This window comes from Hippopotamus amphibius, chromosome 6 (genome assembly GCF_030028045.1).
Source record: "Hippopotamus amphibius kiboko isolate mHipAmp2 chromosome 6, mHipAmp2.hap2, whole genome shotgun sequence".
NCBI lineage: Eukaryota > Metazoa > Chordata > Mammalia > Artiodactyla > Hippopotamidae > Hippopotamus > Hippopotamus amphibius.
In genome coordinates this window covers 47,074,722-47,095,223 of record NC_080191.1, presented here as the reverse complement: position 1 = coordinate 47,095,223, position 20,502 = coordinate 47,074,722, and the positions used below count along the sequence as shown (strand labels likewise).

The window sequence follows — 20,502 nt, the reverse complement described above, 5'->3', positions numbered from 1 at the left end:
ATCTACCAGGGCAAGAAAAGAAGCCAATATTATCTTCTGGGGACAAAAAAAAAAAAAAAAAAAAAAAGAAAAAGAAAAAGAAAAGAAAGTATGTAGTTTTGTGAAGTAACTTTTTATTTTATATAATTCATCAAGCTTGGAGAAAAGTTTTAAGACTAGTACAGGATATTTTTCACTCAGATCACCCAACTGTTTACATTTCGTATTATCAATATACTCATATATGCATGTCTTACTATGTGTATATTAATATGCAAAATATTTACTGCATTTTTTTCTGTACCCGTTAAGAGTAAGTTGGAAGTCACTCTTCCCCCTTACCCTTTCATTAAGCATTTTCTAAGATCAAGGACAACCTCACACACAATGGTTATTAAAATCAGGAAATTTAACATTTACACAAGAATACTGTTTTGATCCACAGTCCCAATAAATTCTGTCACTTGGCCCAATGATGTCCTTGGTAGTTCCTTCCCTGTCCCCAGGGTCTATTTAACTTAAAAAGCATACATTATTTAGTTGTCATGTCTTCTTAGCCTTTAATCTGGAACAGCCTTTGTTAGTGTTTCTTGACCTTGACATTTCAGTTTGGATTTGTCTGATATTTCCTCATGATTAGGTTCAGATTATGCATTTCCACAGGATGTGCACTGAAGCGAAGTTTGTCTTTCTCACTTCATCTTATTAGGAGGCACATAATATCAGCTGGTTCCAATATTGATTGTGTTAGGTTTGACGACTTGGTTAAAGTGGTGTCAGACAGGTTTTTCCATTACTTGTTTACTATTTTCCCCCCTAAAATTAATAAGCGATGTGATGGGAGACATTTTGAGACTAGTATAAATATCCAGCTCCTCACCAAATTTTCTACCCAGTAGTTTTAAATCCCATTAATGATTTCTAACTTTATCATTATTTCTCTATTTATTAGTCAGAACTCAACTGTAAGGAGCTTTCTCTATCCTTCTGTTATTTATTTATTTCACTGTATGTTTCAGTAGGGACCCATGAATTCTTATTTTATTCAATGCGTTACCTATTAATATCATTCATATTTCAAAAGTCAAATTGTCCCTGACACACAGGCAGTGGGAACCCTTTCAAGTTGGCTTCTGGATCCTTCTGATATGTCCCTGTGACTATGTGAACCATTTCTTTACTTTCTGGCACAATAAGAAGGTCCACCTTCATTTAGTACTTTCCCTGACCCAGCCCTAGATTCCCTTCTGTAAGAGTCCTGATTCCTTTTATAGATGAAGGGTATTTAGAACCCACACTCAGGCACCAGAGGTGCTCACTGTTAATGATGCATCATTGCTTCTAGGTCCTTTCAGTACAGAGATATAGGAACTATGTTTTATGTGCATGTGTATACACATTTATATATATATACTGTATGTACACAAATACATGCATATATTATATATATACACATTTATAGTATACATACAATTTATATAAATATATCTATTTTGCCTTATTTGTATAATATATTTAAAAGCACAAGTTAATATGGACGTCTCCAATTCCAACCCAACACTATAATACAATCTAGTTGTCTTCCACCTCTTATTGTAACTTCTTTCCCCAGAAGTGAGAAACCTGGCTCCCTCAATATATTTACTCATTTGCACAATCCTTGAATATAGAGTAAGCAGTTTTAGAACTGCCAACCCAATACCATCAAGAAAAACCAAACCTACAAACAATAGTTTAACTTTTTTTTTGCAGTAAAACTGATATACCTTGAGATGTATAAATCTTAAGTGCATAGTTCGAGTTCTGACAAAAAGATTTACCTGTGTAAAATTACTCCTACAAAAATACAATTCTAGTTCCCCAGAAAGTTCCTTTATATCCCTTTCCAGATTGATTTCCCCTTGCTACACACCAAAAAGATCCTAATTTTCTTCACTAGAATAAATCTGTCTATTGTAGTACTTTATATAAAGGGAATCATACAGTTTGCATTCTTTTGGGTTTTTGCTCAGCATAATGTCTACAAAATTGACCCATGTTTTAGGGTATATCAGTAGCCCCTTTTTATATCTTAGTAACTGAATTTATTTATCAATTCCTCTGCTGGTGGACATCTGGGTTGTTTCCAGCTTTGGGATATTATGAGTAAAGTTCTTATGAGCACTCTTGAACAAGTCTTTTCTGGACATATGTTTTCATTTCTCTTGGATAAACACTGAAGAATTGCTAGGTAAAAAGGTAGGTGTATGTTTAACTTTATAAAAATCTGCCAAATCTTTTCCCAAAGTGGTTATGACATCTAACATTTTCACCAAGCAATGTATGAAAGCTCCTGTTTTTGCACATTCTAGCCAATATTTGATGTTACCAGTCTTTATTCATTTTAGTTAATCTTACTGTGTTTAAACTATCCTATCAATGACTGAGAAGGGCATGTTAAAATCTCCAACCACAATTATGACTTTTTTCTATATTTTCTTTTATTTCTATCACTCCTTCTTTCATACAGTTTAAAACTGCCATTAGGTACAAAGACATTTATGACTGTGGTATCTTCTTAACTGTAAAATCTTCTTGACGAACAAAATGTTGCATTTTACCTGTGGTAAAACATCTTAAAGTTTACTTTATCTAACATTAATATGGCCACCTCGGATTTTGCTAACTTAGTATTTGCACTGAATATTTTTTTATCTTTTCATTTTCAAAATATCTGTGTCTCTGTATTCAAAGGATATCTCTTATAAATCATATACAGTTAGGGCTTGCTTTTTCATCTGGTCTGAAAATCTCTACTTTCAAATTGCAATGTTACTCAATTTACACTTATAGTATGTACTAAAATTTGCTATCTGTTTTATCTGTCTGTCTGTCTGTCTGTCTGTCTGTCTGTCTATCTATCTATCTATCTATCTATCTATCTATCTCGTTGTGCCAGGTCTTAGTCGCTACAGGTAGGCTCCGTAGTTGAGGCTCGCAGACTCCTTAGCTGTGGCATGCAAACTCAGTTCCCTGACCAGGGATTGAATCCAGGCCCCCTGCATTGGGAGTGTGGAGTCTTAACCACTGCACCACCAGGGAAGTCCCTGCTATTTGTTTTATATTAGTCCTATCTGTTTCTGTTTCCCTTTCTTCCCTTTCCCTGCCTTTTCTTGGGGTTTCCCAAATATATAGGTATAGTTACAATAATTTTTACTTAAATGGAACATATTTTTTTAAAGAAATGAAGAGAAAATATATAGTTTTTAATGTATTTACTTATACACTGTATCAGTGAACTTTATTCCTTCCTGTAAATCCAAGCTGCTATCTGGTATCATTTTCTTTCAGCCTGAAAAACTTCCTTTCTGCTGTTCTTTAGATCTTTAATGCAGATCTGCTAGTAATGAATTAATTTTATTTTACCTTCATTATCTGAAGAGTAGTTTTGCTCTACATAGAATTCTGAATTGTCAGGTTCTTTTGCTTGTTTGCTTTTTCTTTCAGTACTTTAAAAACGCCAATTTCATAATCTTCCTGCCATAACTTAACAAAAAAATTAGAAATCAACCATCCTTCAAAGCACTGTTATCTTGTGCATAATGTGTCACTTCCCAAGACAACTCCTTCAAGAATTCCTCTTCCATTACCGAACTTTACTGGTTGGACTATCACAACCAGTAAATGCTCTCAGGTATGGTTTCTTTGTATTTATTTTACTTGAGATTCACTGAGCTTCTGTGCTCCATAACTATTTTTTCACCCAATTTAGAAAATCTATGTCATTATTTCTTCAACATTTTCTTTCTAGTCTCTTTTCTGGACTCCAATTGTACATGTTGGACCTCCAAATATAGTAGTAATGATACATAATATGCCTATTTCTGAATGAATTTATCTTAATATATAAGATTGAGTAGGTGAGGATAGTTTCCATTAAAATTTTCATGTATTTGTGGATGTCCTCTCTAAATACAGGACATTAGAACATTATCCCTCAACTAATAAAAGCAAAAATTAATGTTTTTTAACATTTACTATATGCTAAGTACTTTGTTAAAGGCTTTACATGAATTCTCTCTTTTAAAATCCAAGACACCTTGATGAAGTAGGTGTTACAATTTTCTTCATCTTAAAGATGTGGGAACAGGCTTACATAAGTCAAATAACTTACGTAAAGTCACACAGTTATGAGGTGGCATATGGAATTTCAAGGCCGATGCCTGCAGTATACTGAACCACATTATACTAACACGGCATGCAAAAATACTCCTTTTACAATTAACTGACGATCAGGTACAAGACACTGTTCTCCACAATTATTATATAAAAGTGAATACAAGATACACAAGAATTCCTACTCTAGTAAGAGAGACAATACTACCCTCATATCTATTTATTATTATAATCTCTAAGAATGAGACCATCAGTGTTCAGTGAGAGCATGAACACTTAAGGTATGGCATATGTACAAAACACATGATTTTGTAAGCAGCTGAATTTCTCCTGATCTACTATGGTTTTCTAGGCTCGCAATAACATGTTGCTTAATTCTGAACCGTCCAGTGCAAATGAATACCTTAAATGGACTACCTCCTTTGCAGCTAGTTATTCACATACACGATCGCTCCAGTTATGTGGCAGCCCTGCTTTTTGAGTAGGGAGAGTCCCAGATTGAGATACAAACAGGATTCTCTGGGAGCACCCACAGAGGAATGCAGATCAGTGCCAACCAAAATATGGCCCCAGAACCAGAGCTGGCCTGCAAACTGTTTACCAGTTTTGTGACAAAACAGCACAGAAATTGAGAGCATTTAGGAAATTCATAGTGAATTAGGCTTGTATTTTAGGTGTCTTTTTAAAGTTTTATTTTTCTAGTTAATCATTACTTATATTTTACAAAACAATCAGTCTGCAATGGAATGGAAATTAAGAAGAAAAAAATGCTGAACCTTTATCACAGAGAGTTTGTGAACAATGTTCTGGGCCACAGTATCTGGGGACAAGGAACTTATATTTTCTGATTCTGTTTTCTCACTGTAATTCAGGGCTGTGAAAGTGAAACAAGATACATCTAAAGTGTCTAAGCACAGTGCCAGGCAAATGGTAGCAGTGGATCATGTCCCTGTATTTTGTCATTACACACCATATATAATCATACTCACTCTGTTTCCCTTTCCAAGTTGGAAGACAAACCCTGTGAGAGCAGGAAAACATACCATATTCATTTGATTCCTTCAAATTAGCAGAAACTCAACAGATAAAGGCAAAATGGTATCTGTTCCTCAAACACTGCTAGAAGTGAAATAAATCTAAAATACAATAAAAGGAAGTCTATCAATACTGGCCATAAGTAGTTAACACAAGATATTCAAGTAGGAAAATAACTTATTTATGTTTTGAACATCACTTGCTTTAAAATACAAAATTAAAAATTTTAATATATATTCTGAGGACTATATACCTAAAACTGGGACACTGATTCCAAGACAGTTATAGGAGTGGTAGAAGTCTGCAATGACAAACAAATGTAACCAAACTCTGAGATGGAGTTATATATATAAAGCACAGTTAGAAGAATTAAATACATATAACTAAACAGATAGGAGCATTCAGAAACAGAATAGCAACAAACTATTTTTTTTAAGTTGAAGACTGAAGAAAATACAGACTTTTAAAATTTTTGTGAATACTGCAAACTATGAACAGTGACATGAAATTAAAAGGAAAAAATGTCAGCAAATAGACCAAGGAAAATGAGATCTATTACATTTTAGATGGGTTGTGAAAGAAATTCCATGTGAACAAGTCCAAACATTATCTTCATCTAAAGATAGAAAAATGAAAGCTAAACTATAGCAACTTTTGAACTATCTATAGCTAAATAACTACTAAATAGCTACTGTTTTTACTCTGAGATTTTACCCAATGTGCAAATTTACAGCTACTGCCAAAGAAGATGTAAGAATAGAGTGAGACAAAGTCTACCCTTTAAGAATCTGTAGTATAATTTACTCCAATATACAAAACTTAAGTCAATATATTTATAGTGTAATATTCATAAAGTTAAGATCCTAAGCAAGTTGAGAGAATAGAGAAATGCATATAAGGGCTAGAATAATGGAGCTAAGACTGGAAGAGAAGGTAAGACTTGACACAAAGCAGGCTAAAACCCCAAAGTTTACAATGGAGAAAGCTGAGAGGACAGTAAGCAGAATGGTCTGACAAACATAAAATGGGACTGGTAAGAAGTACCATAAGAAGCAGCCTGGAATTGCAATGCCAGGAAAGGAAAAGTCCCTCTTAGGTTCTTCAGTAAACAATGACAGAGGAGAATAGGCTGCAGGGAAAAAGAGCCTAAAATAGGAAAATAAATTAATTAGGTAAACTGCAGTAATGTAGCTTGTGAACCACTGATCTTTAAAAAAAAAAAAAGGCTGGAATGTTAAATAAAAGGAATTTAATTAGAAGACTCAACATCCTTATGTACAAATGCCATACAGAAGGCCCCAGATGTTCATTTTGCTCCCTCCTACACTGACAACCACCACACTGTCAGGTCACGCTTCTTTCCTCCACGTAGAAATTAGTTCTTTGCCATCATAATTTCTGGTGGCTCTACTTTTCACTATCATTTATATAACTCATATGGGTAATTCTTCATCCCTCCTTTTGGAGCTTCTAATCTAAAACTATTTTTGCTTCTCTTCTTTTGTTTTTTTGTCTGCTTTTTCATCCTTATCTTTTATTCTCCTTCTCCCATCTCTTCTTGCATGGTTTCAACATATAATCATAGACTGGTAGAGCTGCAAAGGACCTCAGAGATCTGCTCAACCAGGCTTCACATTTTACAGAAGAAAAACCAATTCCAGAGAGGCAAAATGACCTCTTGGTTTGGGGTTTATTAAGGCTTGGATCTGACAACCACTGTCTCTGTTCTGTTAAATAAATTTTCAGAGCTGATAGGAAAAAACCATACCATTTTTTACATTTTAAAAAATATAATTAAAACCCCCCATTATCTTGATTATAAAGATGATAAAATTAAAAGATAATTTAAAAATATACAAATAGGGACTTCCTAGGTGACGCAGTGGTTAAGAATCTGCCCACCAATGCAGCAGACAGGGGTTCAATCCCTGTTCCAGGAAGGTCCCACATGCTGAGAAGCAACTAAGCCCACGTGCCACAACTATTGAGCCCACGTGCCTCAACTACTGAAGCCTGCACGCCTAGAGCCCATGTTCCTTAACAAGAGAAGCCACAGCAACGAGGAGCCCGCGCACCACAGCCAAGAGTAGCTGCTGCTCTCTGCAACTAGAGAAAGCCCATGTGCAGCAACGAAGACCCAACACAGCCAATAAATAAATAAATTCATAAAAAAAATACAATTAAAGATTACAAGATAATTATATCGCTTTTCCCCTCCTCATTTTCTGTTATTGTAGACGTTTATGTTTCTCAAACAGCATTCTTTGAGAAGCAAAGGAAAAAACTCTTTTTGAAGAAAGTTTCAGTTTTATTAAAAAGCTATGGGATATTATGCAGGTAATAACACCACATTTCCTTTATAAATGAACAAAAAAGATATAACAATTCCTGAAATATACCTACAGGAGTATATATTTAAAAAAAAATCTGCCTACCTGAAATCCTTAAACTTATTCTTTTCCTACCTTTCTGTTTACTGTCTTTGTCTCTACCAGTGTTTTCAAAGCACAGGATGAAACTAAGGTAGAAGTGGAAAGGAAGGAATGAGTTACAGCTGCTAAATGTTTTGAGCAACCAGTTATACCCAACTTTTAAAACACCTCATGTTTTTAATAGCTATTTTGAAATAAGAAATGTTCCGACAGTTTGTGTCTTGTCTTAGCCAGAGTGCTTAAATCACAAGTAAATAAATACAAGCCTTAGCTTTCCTCACACAACAATGACGACCGACCAGAGAGGGCTGATGCCGAGGACTACCTTGCTCATCTGCTCTGGTGGGAGCTGCTAAAGCCACAGCTAGAGTGTACTCCTCCCTACTCCACTCAAGCGGAGCACTACTTAAAATTATGATATTTTAAATCATTATCTTGAAAAACCTATATCTCAGTGATAATGATAAAGTTGCCAGGTCTAGAAATGGAAAATGATGGAACAAAAACCAACATTAAAAGTAAGAGAAAACAGAATCTGAAACTAGGCTGGTCAAACTGGTTGGCTGGGGGATTACGTTATTGGTGTGTGGACAATTTTGTTAATATTTTACTTTCCTTGTCGGCTGCCTTTATTTAGTCAACCCTATTCATGGCCAAAAACCAGTTCACTAGTCATACTGGAATAAGATCACTGTATAATAATGGATATGAGAAATGTCAGTACTGTATGCCAAACAAATCATACCTTTTGATATATACAACTTTCAACGGATGTACAAGCTTTGCATGTTATAACAAATACATGTAAGTTAGTGAAAAGCACCTACATATAATTACACACTAATTGTGTGTACATACATTTTCTAATTTGAAATGCAGGATTTACATAATGGCCCAAAGAATAAACCTAAGCCCAATCAAATAACTATAGGGACTTCCTTTCCATGCTGGCCTTATAATGCCTAATTTCTGCTCTCCATACCATTTCAGACCCCTCCTGCTCTCCAGATCCTTTAACCACCAACACAGATGCTATTTCCTACTTTAATGACAACTAAGGCAAAAAAACTCAGGTAGCAGGCTGGGTGATGAGATAGGGAAAGAAAAGAGTGTAAACATTTTGGAAAAATGTCCCTTTCACTTTTAGGCTACATGTAGTCTTTAGTATCCTCAGTATCTAAACAAATCTCCCCCAATTCCCTTTAAAGGTCTCTCATTTGTCCCATTAAGAGTCCCTGCCTTAGCTACTATGTTCAAATAACTAAGAAAGCTGTCCTTTGTTAAGGATACCTAAATATAAACTTGGATTCTTTTCCTTCTGAAATGCAGATGAAGTGCATGCTAATCATGTGTGGAGGTATTTATGTGTCCCTTAAGTAAAACAAAAAACAAACCTACATTACTCACTTAAGACTTCGGGACATTTTGTTGTTCTTTTTCCTGTATCTATTACTTAACCTATTATCTGAGTTCCCCATTGTTGGCAGTTATAACTTCAAAGAACTACGTGCTTGCTTCTGAGATATGTGGGCAAAAGCAGCTCCTCTAAGTAAGAAGTAGGAGAGGCAGCTCCTCTAAGTAAGGAGAAGTAGGGGAGATGAGAAGTGCTATCTCAGAAGTATCTGGCAAGCTGATCTGCTACTCTGCCTTATCATGATCTTGTCTTCTGATATCTTACATTTCTATCCACTTCTTTAATGTGTTTCTTTATTCACTTCTTCCTCTAGCCTTTTAAATAGAGGTGTTTATCAGGATGTTTACCTAACCATCTTCTCTCTCTTTCAAAACTATCTTCTTACCTGAGGGTTTGGCTAATCTCCCAACTTGAACTTTCACCTCTATATTGCATTTACCTTGTCTTTTTATTTCCAAGAGTCTTGTGGGTGATTTATTTTTGGATGCTATACCTGCATCTCAAATTTTAAAATCTAAGTCTAAACATATTATTTTTCCTCAGGTCAAAGACAACCCACTTTGTACGAAGTTCCTCGGAAACCATTAACTAGTTCTTTTGCCAAATGGTTTGTAGCTCTTCCCTACCCCACTTCGTGCTATAGATTCTTATCATACAAAGCACTCCAAAGTATGATTTTTTATTCAAAAAAATTCCCTAATTGAAGATGCCAGGCCTTTTATCATCTGTCTGATCTGGCTTATAACTTACTTTCCTAATCTGGTCTGATTATTCTCTTTTATCTACCTTGTACTCTCCAAACCTCTACTACCTGTCTACAGCTTTCCATAATGTCATGCTTAAATCACCTAACTGTGTCCTCTGTATGCTCTACATAGTACAGAGCACCATGCTAATAAAACAGGGAAAAAATGCAGATCAGTAGTAACAGGAGACAGGAGTAGAAAGGGAGCTAAACAGTGGATCCACAGGGCCTTTAAAATACAAAAAAGTGAGAAGCTTTTCTGGTTTTCATACTCCAGGCCTCAGTTTTCTCTTATACTTTTCTAATTTCAAGGAAACTTGACAGCAGTGGCCCTCAGTGGGCATTGCCTCATACCCTAGAGGGTATTTGGAAATATCTGTTGGTGGTTTCTAGTCATCTGACTGGGGAATGCTGTGCGAGCAAGGACCAGGGATACTTGATGTTTTGAAATAAAAGGGGCAGTCACACACAACAAAAAAGTGTCCCTCATTCGGCACAATTTTGGAATGTCCTGCACATCTCTGCCAACTCAAAAACTCAGCTTATGATCATCAGGCCTAGAGATTAACTTCATTCTACATATAAACAAAGAATTTACTGCACAGTTTTGATGTATTATTTTATGAAAATGTAAAATATCTCGGATAGACTGTACTTTGTTTTGTTTGCAACTTTACTCTGAGCTGCTCACCATTTTGAAAAAATCATTTCATAGAAAGCAATGTTCTTTATAGATTTCAAATCACTAATATAACATGCCTCCATCAGTCTCATTTCTAACTCACTTTTCTTCCTTCTTTCTTTCTCTTTCTAGATTAATATCTCCCCTCTCAGAAAACAAATTTTCCACGCCAGTGGTAAAGCCTGCTACCTGTTGAAAACAGTGAACTCACGGCAATAACTTTGTCACTTAGCCTCAGTTTTCTCATATAGAAAATGAACATGTGCTCTGCTTACCTTAGAGTGGTTATGAGAAACAAACTGATAAAATGGATAGGAAGTATCTCATAAAATATCAAGTTCTATATGTATTTACAACAGAAACAAATTTTTTAAGAATAATATTTCTGGCTAGAAACAAAATAGGAAAAAAAACAGCCCTAAAAAGTCTCTGCCGCCAGTAATGCTTACTAAATAATAGTATAGAGATCTAACATCATCCAGGATCAGCATATTTAAACACTTAATAAAATCAACCTCTGAACCTGGCATTCAGAGATCAATACAGTAGCCATGTACTCGCTAAAGTATAAAATACATGTTGGATTTAAAGAACTTATTACAAAAAATAACATTCATTGTTAAAAACAATTTCATCTTTTGTTTTTACTTTTTAAAATGTGCCTAGTAAACAATTTAAAATCACACGTTTTGCTTATACTACATTTCTGACAGACATGCTGCTCTAAGTAAACAATGCAATAATAAAACTAATAAAAAGCAACAATACTGATCTCCAGCTAATAAGACAATAAAGAATGTACACTCACTTCATCAGTGAGTTCTCCAAACACTGTTATGACATCTATTAAAAGACTTGCAGTATAGAAGGACTTGATCATGTTTCTGGAAGAGAAAAGAGAGTTCATCTAATTTAAATGAAAAATGTAAAATGCAGAATTAGTCTTGTAGCTACAAGAAAAAGCTTCCAATGTTTATAAAAGCACTCTGAAATTAATGTTTTAAATAAAATCTGATTTTAAGAACACAATGGCGCTCCTTCTGTAACCTGTTATTAGGAGGAAGTAACAACACATATTACAAGTGAAAATGTTACAAGGTTTCAGAGTATGCTTTTGATTTTAGAAAATGTAATGACAGTACTATCTGAATCCATCTTAAGCCATGTGTATTTCTTTGTATTTAAGTCTTATCATAATAATGACAAATCATTTGAATCGACAGGGGTGGGAATCTTTAAAATAAGTATCATTGGACCAGGCTGTTTTTGGCTAAAATCAACTCAGATTTTACTAAATGGCTAGTTAGGGTATATTTACTAAGAAAATGAATCTGCTCTGGGTATTCTTCTTTTAGTCATTTTCTCTAAAAAGCCAGGATCACTCTTGTAACCCAAATTCATTCTGAGATTAAAAAAAAAAAAAAACTAAATCATTAATCAGGAAGTCTGAAAGTAATCAAGAGAAAACTGGATAAATTCTGGTTATACAGTAACTAAACTTACAATTTTCACTTACTTGTGAAATCGCCCAGCACGATCTTCGTTATCCGCATACAGAAACATTTTCAGAGCATAATTCTCCAAATGGGCAGAACCAACTATTTCTTGAGTAATAGCTTCATTATCCCCCAACTGCTTCTTAAGCTAAAATAAAATGAGATACAGAACTTGATTTTGGACTCACAGAAGTGTACACTTAGGTACAAAAAATCCTAATAATCAAACTCAATGTTCACAAAATTTTGAAGATAAGACACTCATGATAAGCTGAAAATATAATTTTGCTCTAAATATCAAAAATAATCAAGAATAAAAAAGATACATCAACTATGTAAAGCATCAGACAAATATTTCAAATGTACTAACAAGTACCCTAAAAATGGAATTAAGAAATTCTTTCCTAAGCATACATGATTTAAAATTTTAATTTATTCCTATTTCAATTTCTTCTATCAAATATAGAAAAATATGATGAAAAAGATCATTATATCCTAAAAAAGTGTCTCTCAGAGCATACTGTGTTATAAAAGAGATCTAATTCTAAGTAAGGTATAAGATAAACAGAGTAGGATTATGGAAGTTTTAAAATTTTAGACAAATATATACCTCAAATCAACACAATTTACAACCATGTAAATTTCCAGTCAGTACATCCTTTTCCTACACATACAATAATTTTAAGTATTTTAAAAACAAGCTAAATTCCTACATTTTACTCAGACTGTCATTTTGGAGTAAAATGACCTTCTGGAATATTAGATCTGAGTACCACACTACTGTTTAAAAATTGCTTTTCTAAGAGGGATGTTTATAGTGATACAATCCTACCTCAAGAAACAAGAAAAATCCCAAATAAACAATCTAACCTTACACCTAAAGAAGCTAGAGAAAGAAGAGCAAACAAAACCCAAAGTTAGTAGATGGAGAGGAATCATAAAGATCAGAGCAGAAATAAATGAAATAGAGACAAAGAAAACAATAGCAAAAATCAATAAAACTAAAAGCTGGTTCTTTGAGAAAATAAATAAAATTGATAAACCTCTAGCAAGACTCATTAAGAAAAAGAGGGAGAAGACTCAAATCAATAAAATTAGAAAGGAAACAGGAGAAGTTACAACAGACACCACAGAAATAAAAAGCACCATAAGAGATTACTACAAGCAACTATGTGCCAATAAAATGGACAACCTGGATGAAATGGACAGATTCTTAGAAAGGTATAACCTTCCAAGACTGAGTCAGGAAGACATAGAAAATATGAACAGACCAATCACAAGTAATGAAATTGAAACTGTGATTAAAAATCTCCCAACAAACAAAAGTCCAGGACCAGATGGATTCACAGGTGAATTTTATCAAACATTTAGAGACAAACTAATACCCATCCTTCTCAAGCTCTTCCAAAAAATTGCAGAGGAAGGAACATTCCCAAACTTATTTTATGAAGCCACCATCACCCTGATAACAAAACCAGACAAAGATACTACAAAAAAAGAAAACTACAGACCAATATCACTGATGAATTTAGATGCAAAAATCCTCAACAAAATACTAGCCAACAGAATCCAACAACACATGAAAAGGATCATCCACCATGATCAAGTGGGGTGTATCCCTGGAATGCAAGGATTCTTTAATATATGCAAATCAATCAATGTGATACACCATATTAACAAATTGAAGGATAAAAACCACATGATCATCTCAATAGATGCAGAAAAAGCTTTTGACAAAATTCAACACCCATTTGTGATAAAAACTCTCCAGAAGGTGGGCAAAGAGGGAACCTGCCTCAACATAATAAAGGCCATATATGACAAACCCACAACAAACATCATTCTCAATGGTGAAAAACTGCAAGCATTCCCTCTAAGATCAGGAACAAGACAAGGATGGCCACTCTCGCCACTACTATTCAAGATAGTTTTGGAAGTCCTTGCCACAGCAATCAGAGAAGAGAAAGAAATAAAAGGAATCCAAATTGGAACAGAAGAAGTAAAACTGTCACTGTTTGCAGATGACATGATACTGTACATAGAAAATCCTAAAGATGCCACCAGAAAACTACTCGAGCTAATCAATGAATTTGGTAAAGCTGCAGGATACAAAATTAACACACAGAAATCTCTTGCATTTCTACACACCAACAATGAAAGATCAGAAAGAGAAATTAAGGAAACACTCGCATTCACCATTGCAACAAAAAGAATAAAATACCTAGGAATAAACCTAACTAAGGAGGTAAAAGACCTGTACTCGGAAAACTATAAGACACTAATGAAAGAAATCAAAGAAGACACAAACAGATGGAGGGACATACCATGTTCTTGGATTGGAAGAATCAACATTGTGAAAATGACTATATTACCAAAAGCAATTTACAGATTCAATGAAATCCCCATCAAATTACCAATGGCATTTTTCACAGAACTAGAACAAGAAATTTTATGATTTGTATGGAAATGCAAAAGACCCCGAAGAGCCAAAGCAATCTTGAGAAGGAAAGACGGAGTTGGTGGAATCAGGCTTCCTGACTTCAGGCTATACTACAAGGCTACAGTGATCAAGACAGTATGGTACTGGCACAAAAACAGAAATATAGATCAATGGAACAGGATAGAAAGCCCAGAGATAAACTATGGTCAACTAATCTATGACAAAGAAGCCAAGGATATACAATGGAGAAAAGGCAGCCTTTTCAATAAGTGGTGCTGGGAAAACTGGACAGCTACATGGAAAAGAATGAAAGCAGAACACTTCCTAACACCATACACAAAAATAAACTCCCAACGGATCAAAGACCTAAATGTAAGGCCAGACACTATAAAACTCCTAGAGGAAAGCATAGGAAGAACACTCTTCGACGTAAATCACAGCAAGATCTTTTCTGATCCACCCCCTAGAATAATGGAAATAAAAACAAAAATGAATAAGTGGGACCTAATGAAACTTCAAAGCTTCTGCACAGCAAAGGAAACTATAAGCAAGACGAAAAGACAACACTCAGAATGGGAAAAAATACTTGCAAACGAATCAACAGACAAAGGACTAATCTCAAAAATATATAAACATTTTATCCAGCTCAATATCAAAAAACAAACAACCCAATCAAAAAATGGGCAGAAGACCTAAATAGGCATTTTTCCAAGGAAGACATACGGATGGCCAAGAGGCACATAAAAGCTGCTCAACATCACTAATTATTAGAGAAATGCAAATCAAAACTACAATGAGGTATCACCTCACACCAGTTAGAATGGGCATCATCAGAAAATCTACAAACAGTAAATGCTGGAGAGGGTGTGGAGAAAAAGGAACGCTCTTACATTGCTGGTGGGAATGTAAATTGATACAGCCACTATGGAGAACAGTATGGAGGTTCCTTGCAAAACTAAAAATAGAACTACCATATGACCCAGCAATCCCGCTACTGGGCATATACCCAGAGAACACCATAATTCAAAAAGACACATGCCAGCACAATTTACGATAGCTAGGATATCAAAGCAACCTAAATGTCCATCAACAGATGAATGGATAAAGATGTGGTACATACATACAATGGGATATTACTCAGCTATAAAAAGCAATGAAACCAGGACATTTTGAGAGACATGGATGGACCTAGAGACTGTCATACAGAGTGAAGTGAGTCAGAAAAAGAAAAACAAATATTGTATGTTAACACATATATGTGGACTATAGAAAAATGCTACAGATAAACCAGTTTGCAAGGCAGAAATAGAGACACAGATGTAGAGAACAAACATATGGACACCAAGTGGGGAAAGCAGGGAGGGTTGGGGGCGGGAATGAACTGGGAGATTGGGATACCAAATTGTACACTCTAAATATATGCAGTTTACTGTAAAAAATAAAAAAATAAGAAGTTGAAAAAAAACTGCTTTTTTCAAAGAACATTATAAAATAAAAAATTAAATTTAAAAAAAGCAAGAGGATTTTTCATAAAATCAGCAAAGTAAATATTCTCATAATTAAGGCCCAGAAGAGACTGAATATTAGAATTTAAGGACATGTGGGCATGCTTACCCTAAACAAAAACAGAAAAAAAACCCCACATATTAACACTAGTTTACTGTATCCACACTGTGAAATGATTTAATTGTAGAGGCAATTTATTTCTAGAAAAATTTAGTGGGAGTATGTCATTTCATCTCATCTTCAACATAAAACAATCTGGCAGCAAAAACATAATATACTTGAAGTGTTCCAACTATAAATATAAAGATCATAGCACAAGCAGATATGTTCTCACCATGTAATAAACTTCCTTGTTATTTAATGTAGGTAGTAATAAATTCCTGGTTAAGTCCCTTTATAAATGTGATTTTACATTTTGTGTATTATAATGAACTGTTTGAGTTTTGTCTTATCCATAAGCTATTGTTATTTTAGTGATTATAGTTAAACTAAAATTAATAAAGATATATTCTATATAAAATGTTTGTAAGAGATGGTATTTTACAAATGTACTGCTCTATGTCAGACACATTCTTCCTTCCACCTTCTAACCCCACCCTCCAAAAGAAGAGTACTCAAATTTTCCCTGCATCCACAGAAGCAGTGTTAGAAGTAGAAGCCCAGACAGGCTCCAAGGGCAGCTGAGTTGTCATCAGTGGTGCCACCAGGCTACCTTGGATGGTTAATAGCAGCAGATGACAGGATTCTGGGTCAGAGGCCTGACACTCACACAAAGTTAGAGGGAACACTACTGCCCATGGCTGCTTAATACAAGTAGGCTTTGATTTGAATAACTTTCAACACTTAAAAAAAGTTCTGGGCTGACTGGTATAAGTGTTTTGATTTTTAATATGTCAATTTTATTTCTCTAAACAAAATAATGCAACTGATCAAATACACACTTAGGTTTCTAATTCTCTTGAGCAGGTCACATAAAAAGCAAATAAGCAAATAAAAAGTAAGCCACAGCTATGAATATAACTTCCTTGAAGGAGATGAATTAATGAGGAGTAGACTGCATGACATTGTTAAAAAAAGAAACTGGGATGGCTGTGCAAGGGAGGCACAGGGTAGAGCCCTGATTACTAAGTGAGGTTACCATGGTTTAACACTGCCTTCCTGATGCACTGACACCCAATCACATCCTTAATTTTCCCAGGATTGGTGCTTCTACATAACCTGTGAAGTTACATCACAGTTCAAGATGACTCATTAGTCACTTACCACATTTTTGTTAGCAGAGGAGAATGCCTGGACCATAAGAGTATCTTGTTATGGGACTAAGAGTGGGAGGAAGAGACAACAGGCAACTTCCTTCACAGTTCTTTTCACTAAATAAATAGCCCATTTCATTTTTTTTGCCATGCCTCACAGCATATGGGATCTCAGTTCTCTAACCAGGTAGTGAACCTGTACCCCCTGCAGTGGAAGCATGGAGTCTTAACCACTAGATCACCAGGGAAGTCACCCATTTCATTATTATAAGAGCTATTTAAGAATTCCCAAATCGATCATCCATGTGACTGCATGAAGGAAGGTTAGAAAGGGTTCATCACTTATGAAAGAATGACTCAAAGGTCATCTACAATAACCTGGGACAAGAGATAATGTATATGCAAAGATACTGAAACCGACTTATACTTACTAACAACTCCCTAAGCAGTATGATGTAAATGAAAAAAAAAGTGCCTAATTTTCCCTCAGCTATGACACTGCTGATTGCTGCGAATAGGAAGAACTAAAATCACAATACACAAACAAACGAAATAAGACGGCATTTTAAACATTAATCAGAAAATAAATTTTCAGTGTTCAACTTACAGCTTCTAACTGATCCATTAGCTTTGATAAAAATTTACGACATTCAGGAGTTTTACTATCAATCTTCATTCCAGTTTGCATTGCATACAAACGACCTACAAAGAAAAATACAGTGATTTGAACAATTCCCAGGACTCAATGTTTAAAATATGTTTTGCCTAATAAATAATTTAAGATTTAAGTGAATTTAGAAATAAAACTGTGATTTACTATGGATCTTACAAATATGAAGAACACAAAAATATTATCCAAAGAATGCAAGATGCATGAAGATAAATTTTTATGAAGTAAGACCTTCTCTTTCGGCATTACGTTTAAAAAATAAAAGGACCGGGGTCCTAAGCTGTCAAAGGGACCTGCAATTTAATAGGTAAGTGAGAGCATTCAGAAAAACCACCACTTGACTAGGGCCAGATAAGTGATACTGATAAAAAAGACAATATGGGCTGGGACAATGGGAAATGCCACTTGAGCTGAGGCTAACAGGGAGAGCTGTTTTGGTCATTTATATATATATATATAAATAAAAATAAGTATACCATCTGTTTAAAAAAATAAAAGTATTAGAGATAAGGCTGAAGCTAAAAACCTCTCTAATACCACAATCCTAAATAGCTTTTCCAGTGTTAGAGCTGTGAAGTTTGGTGGTAATTGTTACCACTGGCGTGTGCATATACTGCCTATAATTTACGTCTTACATTCAACAATATGCTCAGCACTGCAGTGCTCCACAGTATGGACACGTCATTTGAACTAAAGCACACTTGGGCAGTTCTCAGATTTTCATCATTACAAACCAAGTTGTGCTACCAGATCTTCCTGAGCATACATTCAAGAGTTCCCTGAGGGAGATACCAAGCAGGAGACTTGCTGGCTTGTCCTTTGTGTACCTTTCTCACTTTAAGAGCTACTCTTAAAACTCTCTTCCAAAACGAATTACCATTATGCAGTTATATTTACAACACATGCAAGCACCCGTTTCTCCCAAGCTCACAAAAAATTGATATTAAACTTCTTATCAATCTCAGGACTGTGTCATCTGTTTGATTCTGCATTTTCAGTACTTAAAAGGTATTAGATATTTATTGCATAGCTCTATAGCCTCCTTTATGAATTACCAATAGCTATCAAAATAAAAGGAAAAAAAACTGCCAAATTTTCTGTTGGGCTGTTTGCTTTTTAACAAATTGCCGTGTGGCAGTTCTTTACACAGTAGGAAGGAGGGATATCATGTCCACGCCCTCAATGGAATCTTGTGAACACTATCCCCCTTCCCTGCTTTATTTTCTCTTCAGCAGGTAATCATCTTCAATTTATTTATCCTTTGATTCTACTACAACTCCAACTTAAATGCCATGAAAATGGCGATTGTAGTCTACTTGGTTTTCTGATGTATCCCTGGCATCTAGGATAGTGCTTGGCCTTCGATAAACATTTTCTGAATAGATAAATACATGAATGAAAGAACAGCGTATTCTGCCCCAATGATTTAAATGCCACTTTTATCATTCATTATCATATATTAAGTTTTCGTGGGATAAGAGGGCCGAATTCTGTATACTGTCTATCTTGCTTTGTTATTTGCTAGTCTACTGGTCTATCATTGCTTTATTTACTGCAGCTTTAGAACATGGCTTTGTATGTTAGCTACTCTCAGGATTTCCAATTCAATTACGTCTACCCAATCATATCTTCTTTAAAGATGTATTAATATACTAATAATACATAGTTATGTATTCAGTGTGTATTTTTAAGTTCAATAGCCGTATCTGAGGGAACTACTTTCAAAGGCTTAGGCTTTTAGGGCTATCTCATGTTACAGAGCTTTAAGTTTAACTTATTAATGCATTTATTTCTATATCAAATTCAAGGGTTTGATCCATCTAGGTATTAATGAGAGGGAAAAATGGAGTTCTAAAAGTATTGTACAGATTTACACTGACTCATGGTGTAAAAAGCATGATGCTTTCATTTTCATTGCACAGTTACCAGCACTGGATATCACTCTGCCAAAAAAAAAAAGGTTCTAATCTGAGAAGCAAAAGAAAGCACTTATTATATCCATTGCTTTGATCACAAGCGTGACTAAATTTTGTCTTTTTCTCTTTTTTTAACCATTCATATTTAACATGTCCAGGTCGTTTACCCATTTGAATACCAGGTTCTAATCACCTCTCCCCACTGTCTTTTACAGCATGCCTGAACACTCTCCCCTTTCAAACCAGTTGTATCTCTTGAGTTGTTCAAGCTCTGTGCCTGTTTTAGTCAGCTTTTTTTGTTATAATTGTGACTGAACTCCCCAACACCTCCTCTTTGTGAGTTGTTCTGATCTTTTCTTCCAGCGTTTTGTTGCATTTCTTTTATTAAAAATACATCACGTGAGCTCTTTGGAAAATAAACATATTGGCTGCAAATATTATGCCATCTTTCAATTTTTGAATGTTGTTTTAAAACACAGAAGCTTAAAATATTTATGAACCCAAAGTGATTTCTTCCCCCTACCAATTCTAAGCTTGGAAAGTTCTTTTATTTCCAAGAAACTGTATATTGAGTTATATGATTTTTCCAGTTAAATTCCTCTTTGAATTTAACTCTTTAATAACTTGTATCTACCTCAGTTACTGGCATCTGTCTCAAATACACTCAATAAATAATCCTTTCTTTCTCTAATGATTTGTGGTTCCTTCTTTAATATGTTTTTACTTTTTATGTCTTGGCTAGTTGATTTCACTGAGATGACAGATCAAATGGCATCTCC

General features: G+C 34.8%; 1 protein-coding gene across 4 annotated transcripts in view; it reads right to left on the bottom strand.

Annotated features, from left to right (window-relative positions):
• The window catches only part of VTA1 (vesicle trafficking 1), a 69,701-nt gene that overhangs the window by 34,247 nt on the left and 14,952 nt on the right, over positions 1-20,502 (bottom strand). For 3 of the 4 annotated variants that reach the window (XM_057739298.1, XM_057739299.1, XM_057739300.1), the window contains exons 2-4: positions 17,745-17,839; positions 11,959-12,086; positions 11,251-11,326 (exon numbers count right to left, since the gene is read on the bottom strand). In XM_057739298.1, coding sequence (XP_057595281.1) covers positions 11,251-11,326; positions 11,959-12,086; positions 17,745-17,839 — 299 coding nt within the window. The remainder of the gene's footprint in view (positions 1-11,250; positions 11,327-11,958; positions 12,087-17,744; positions 17,840-20,502) is intronic. The other variant, XM_057739301.1, reaches the window with a different exon arrangement.